This window comes from Gymnoscopelus microlampas (genome assembly GCF_963454915.1).
Source record: "Gymnoscopelus microlampas genome assembly, chromosome: 1".
NCBI lineage: Eukaryota > Metazoa > Chordata > Actinopteri > Myctophiformes > Myctophidae > Gymnoscopelus > Gymnoscopelus microlampas.
Genome location: NC_139962.1, coordinates 22,133,878 through 22,139,679, shown reverse-complemented (window position 1 = coordinate 22,139,679; position 5,802 = coordinate 22,133,878). Strand labels below are relative to the sequence as shown.

At 41.4% G+C, this 5,802-nt stretch overlaps 1 protein-coding gene across 1 annotated transcript; it reads left to right on the top strand.

The window, feature by feature from the left end:
* Nucleotides 1-1,269: 1,269 nt before the first annotated feature.
* LOC311034751 (E3 ubiquitin-protein ligase TRIM21-like) lies at nt 1,270-4,819 on the top strand. The gene is made up of 2 exons (XM_084042728.1): nt 1,270-1,362; nt 2,256-4,819. Exon 2 carries the CDS (start codon nt 2,258-2,260, stop codon nt 3,887-3,889), a length of 1,632 nt encoding a protein of 543 aa, XP_083898854.1. The 5' UTR covers nt 1,270-1,362; nt 2,256-2,257; the 3' UTR covers nt 3,890-4,819.
* Nucleotides 4,820-5,802: the final 983 nt, after the last annotated feature.

Here is a 5,802-nt window from a genome sequence, read left to right as displayed (position 1 = left end):
ACCCCCAAAAGAAGAAGAAGACGCAAATGTCGTGAAATGAAAGTTAAACAGTGAGAGTAGTTTAGTAGCAGTGTTGCCATGTCTGCTTATTATAAGCGACTATTGGCTTATTCTAATGTAAAGTTGCTTGTAAAGTTTGGTAATTGTGGGTTGCGTGTTTTGGGCTTGTTAAGTGTAGTTGCTTATTTGGGCTTGTTTCCTAATGTTGTTTAAACCAGTGTTTCTCAAACATTTTTATGTCAAGGATCCCCTAATTAATATGCATTTGTCACTGAGGACCCAACCCTAAAACAAGGGGGTTGAATTCGTTCTCCTGCTATGCCACACAAATGTGGAATGCCCTACCAAAAGTAGTGAAGGAGACAAGGAGTGTAAAACCCTACTCTCCTTCGAAACTGTAGCCTACCTTCAGGTGGCTGCAATTCGAAACTGGCCCCTGTAAAAGTCATAACCGAGCCCCCCCCCCCCCTATAGTAGTGTATATCTGTCTGTCATTTAATGTCACTATGAATTGAGTACAAAGGACCCCAACGGATACAAGCCAATGGCTTTCTTGGGTTTTTTAATTCCTATTAGCTGACCGTGTGAACTGTACTTTCATGTGCTTTTTTCCTGCAAACTTCTAATAAAGCAAGGGTCTTCAACAGGGGGTCTGGGACCCCTAGGGGGTCCTCAGAGTTACTACAGGGGGTCCGCCAAATCTTTGTGTGATATGATTGTTTGTTTTACATTAACCACTTGAACCCTAGCATCCCTTTTCTAAAGGAGAACTGTAGCCAAAAATAGCCGATCTACAAGCTTGTAGATCTGCTATTTTTGGCAAAGAGTTATAGGTGTAGAGGGAAAAAAAGAGCAGCAAAAGTTTATCTGAAACACAATTTCATACAATATAGAGGGGGCCCCTGCTTCATCTCTCTCTCAGCTAAGGGGTCCTTGGCCTGAAAACGTTGAAGACCCCTGTAAAGTATTCAATCAATCAATCAATCACCTTCTGAAAATATTTTGTGTCAGAGACCCCGTCACCCATACAAGTGGATTTTGTGGATTTGAAAATATTCCTACATTTTTCAGGATACATTTCCAAATATCCAATGTATAGGGTTAGATAGCCTCGTTCCCAGCCTCACTCATCTGCAAAGAGAAGAGGGTTAGAGCGCTCAGGTGGCCTATAATCGCTTCTTTGGGGCTTGTTTTCATAGACCTGGTTGCTTATTTCTCTCACAAAATGTGGCAACAATGAGAAGAAGAAATGAAAATGAAAGTACAACAGTGTTAGTAGTTCAGTAACAGCACCGCAGCAGCACACACTCTCTACAACATCATTCATCAGTACTTTTGCAGAAATACTGCGAACTAAGACAGGTGAATACTCTTGATAAAGTTGATAAGGGTTAATTATTCACAGCTGAGAATCAAATTAAGCCAGCCCATTACACGAGGGTGTGCGTGTGCGTTACCGGGAATATTGGCACGACAGTGATGCACTGAGGTCAGGAACGAGGCGGTGCACATATAATTAAAGATATTCGATAGAAATTATTCTTCTTCAATGTCAGATTTAGCCACTACGTCTGCTAACTTCCATGCAAACTGCTAGCCTAGCCACGTAGCTTTTGAGGTGTTTTTACTTAAAGGTATGACATTTTGGGGAGGGGGGGGGGGGGGCGTCACGACCCCTTTAACTGGGGTATTTCGGGTATTTCCAATTTTCAGTACTTGCTCCACTACACCTCAGAGGCAAATATTGCTTTTTTCTCCACTACAATTATTTGAAAGCTTTAGTTCACAATTGCAATGCATATTTTCAAAATCTTTTTATGCATTTGAAAATTTGGGACATTCTGCATAATGAGTACTTTTACTTTTGGTACTTTAAGTATATTTTGATGCCAATACTTTCATACTTTTACTCAAGTACATTTTGAATTTAATACTTTTACTTTTAACGGAGTCATTCTATATTGCAGTATTGATACTTTTACTTATGTAAAACTTTTGAGTACTTCCACCACTGCTTTGAGCACGGGTAGAGAGCCTATTTCAACCAATCTTATTGCTTGGACCTGTTGTATAATGTGTACAACTGTATGCAGACAGGATTTTTCCCCTGTTCATATCTCTTTAAATTCTCCTCTCAAATCTTTTGTTTAAACAAAAACGTTCCATTACATCTAAATTCAGATTAGATTCATACATATTACGCTGTGAGAAGTATCAATAACTACATTTCTTTCACTTTCACTCTCGGTGTGTAGAAATGGCCTCTGCCAAGCAGTCTGAAGAGCAGTTCCTGTGTTCCATCTGTCTGGACGTGTTCACCGATCCAATCACCACTCCATGTGGACACAACTACTGCAAAACCTGTATCACACATTACTGGGACACTAGTGATGTGTGTCAGTGTCCACTATGTCAAAAAACCTTCTACAAGAAACTAGAATTCTCTGTTAATAAAGTTCTCTCTGAGATGGCTGATGAGTTCAGGAAGACGCGGAAGTTTGAAAGTATTTCCAGCTCAAACCAAGAACCTGCCAATCCAGATGAAATCTCCTGTGACATCTGTACTGAGACCAAGCTCAAGGCTGTGAAGTCCTGCCTGGTGTGTCTGGCCTCCTACTGTGAGACTCACCTGGAGCCTCATCACCGAGTCACAACATTTAAACGACACAAACTAATTGACCCTGTAAAGAACCTGGAAGACATTTTGTGTAAGAAACATGACAGACCTCTGGAGCTTTTTTGTAAGACTGACCACATGTGTGTTTGTCAGTTTTGCACTGAATCAGACCACAAATTACATCAAATTGTATCTCTGGAAGAGGAATATGAAGGAAAGAAGGCTGAGCTGGGGAAGACAGAGGCTGAAGTCCAGCAGATGATCCAGGAGAGACAACTGAAGATTCAGGATGTCAAACACTCAGTAGAGCTCAGCAAGAAAGATGCAGACAAAGAGAAAGCAGACGGTGTGCAGGTCTTCACTGCTCTGAGGAGCTGTATTGAGAGAAGCCAGGCTGAGCTCATTGGTGTGATTGAAGAGAAGCAGAAAACAACTGAGAAACAGGCTGACGGCCTCATCAAAGAGCTGGAACAGGAAATTACTGAATTAAAGAAGAGAAGCTTTGAGCTGAAGCAGCTCTCGCACACTGAAGACCACCTCCAACTCCTCCAGAACTTCACCTCCATCAACACCCCTCCACCCACCAAAGACTGGGCAAAGGTCAATGTCCATCAGTCTTCATATGTGGGGACTGTGAGGACAGCTGTAGCTCAACTGGAGAAGACACTCGGTCAAGAGATGGAGAAGCTGTGTGATGCTGAGCTGAGGAGAATCCAGCGATATGCTGTGGATGTAACTCTGGACCCTGACACAGCAGAGTGCCAACTCATCCTGTCTGATGATGGAAAACAGGTGAATGATGGAGGTGTAAAGAAGATTCTCCCAGACAACAAAGAGAGATTCTCTAAATGTGTCTCTGTTTTAGGAAAACAAAGCTTCTCCTCAGGAAGATTTTACTATGAGGTTCAGGTTAAAGGGAAGACAGACTGGGATTTTGGAGTGGCCAGAGAGTCCATCAACAGGAAGGTAAACATCACACTGACCCCCACCAATGGTTACTGGACTATATGGTTGAGGAAAAACGAGTACAGAGCCCTTACTGACTGTATCGTCCCCATCGATCTAAGAAAGAATCCCCAGAAAATAGGAGTGTTTGTGGATTATGAGGAGGGTCTGGTCTCCTTTTATGATGTGGAGACCAGAGTTCATATGTACTCTTTCACTGGCTGCACCTTCACTGAGAAACTCTATCCATACTTCAGTCCATATCTCAACCATAAGGGTAAAAACTCTGCTCCTCTGATCATCTCTCCTGTCAATTACACAGACTAGATGTCAGGGCCTCACATGTAGGCCCGATCCGAGGTTGGTCCTGACAGCACTGGCCTAGTCACTCTGCACACACGTCATGCGAAGTCCGGCCCCTCTGGCCTCTCTTCTCCTCCCTCCCCGCTTTGCGGCCCTAATAGTCCATGAGCCAGACAAGATTTCATTTTCGAAAGAGACAAAGCCAGAGTCAACATTCTTATTTCATTTTGTTTAGATGTTGGAGTCAAAGGTTTTTAACGAGGGAATATTCAATATCTGGCTCAATTTTGGGGCTCTGGCTCATGGACTAAATTCCTAATTTGCATATTAGGCATTTACCCTAACCCTAATCACTGATCTAGGTGGGGTAAGATGCCTAAATCATAGCCATAGCTCTGATCAACAGTCTGTGGCGGGTCTTGGAGGCATGTGGAGTGATCCTGTGCTTGCGAATCCAGGACGAACTTTCGGAGCTTTTGTCAATTATAGTAGTAAGATTAGACAAATCCTCAGTTTTACATGCAAATGTAAAAAAACAAAATATATGGATGAAGAGGGTTAGGGTCATTTACAGGTTTATTTTCAGTCAACTGTCATTTAAAATCAAGCTATTTAACTGCTGTTAGTTACTTACAGATGCATTCTAATTTTATGTCTGAAGTATAGCCAAATAATATGGCAAATGGGGCACTGCAATGAAGCAAGTATTTATCTTAAAACGTATTCCCTGTCCACTGTTGAAATCTTGTATTTCTTTCTTTCTACAAGGACTTGATTGTATATCTTATTTTATGGCATCCCAGGTTAAGTTAAACTAAACATTTTCATACATTAATGTCCAGGAAAAACAATAGTTTATTGCCAGAGTCTGATACATTATTGCAATTACTATAGAACAAATTTGAAAATAGTAACGTTAATGATTGTCTCTTTTATGTACCTGCAAGCAGATTATATCCCTTCCTCTTCACCGTTATTTAGAGAACCATGTAAACAGGGCACACAAAATGAGTGGGTGAAATAAAATGAAACAAAAGCTTGTGGTGCTTCTGGTTATTTAGCACTTGTGTCAAACTTGTGAACCCATCAACTGTGCTGTTGATAAACTTGAACGTTTACCAACCGAAACCTAGAGGGCTGTGTGCTAGCCAGACATTATAGGTTATTATAACTATGTTTTACAAACATACAAGAGTTCATTGCCTATCTTGTCTAATAGTGGTAAAAGAACAACACAGTTAGTATAGCAATGCACAAAGCAACCAAAACAAAGGTTTTAAGTTTTAATTAATTGGTGAGCCTCTGCAGACCAGTGACAAAGAACAGCTAAATAAAAGGGGATGGAAAATGTTTAGACCAACAAAAATCAACAGCTTTCTGATGAGACCATTTCCAAACGATCTCCCAATTCTCACATGGTCTCTGTTCTTGGGATCTAAAATGCAGACTACACAATCAGACTAGACTAAACGACACACTGGTCCTGTGAACTGAGAGACAACACACCTCTCATACTATTTTTAGGGTGCTTTCCCGCAGTGCTTTGAACCCTATTGTTTTTGTTAGTATTATTCCGCCATTTATTCTGCACTAAAAATATCTGGATCATATATATATACACAGCACAAGACCAGCAGATACCAGCATAAGGTGGCGAAGTGGTAACACATAGCAGTAGGTGTGTACCCCCGCCACTATGGGAACCTATGTGCTGTGCTACAGTATGTGGAAGATTGCTCAGTTTTGTGACTGCTACGGGAACATCAACCCTATACAACACGTGTAGAGATAATGTTGAAAAATGTGAGTGTCCCCTTAAGCAAATCAAAGGGAAATGTATTCTGAGGGTCAGAAGAACCTGGGCTGGGCCACAAATCATTAGAGCGATACGGAACGTTTTCCGGCCATATAACACTGTTATTTCTTCAGCTTTTCCA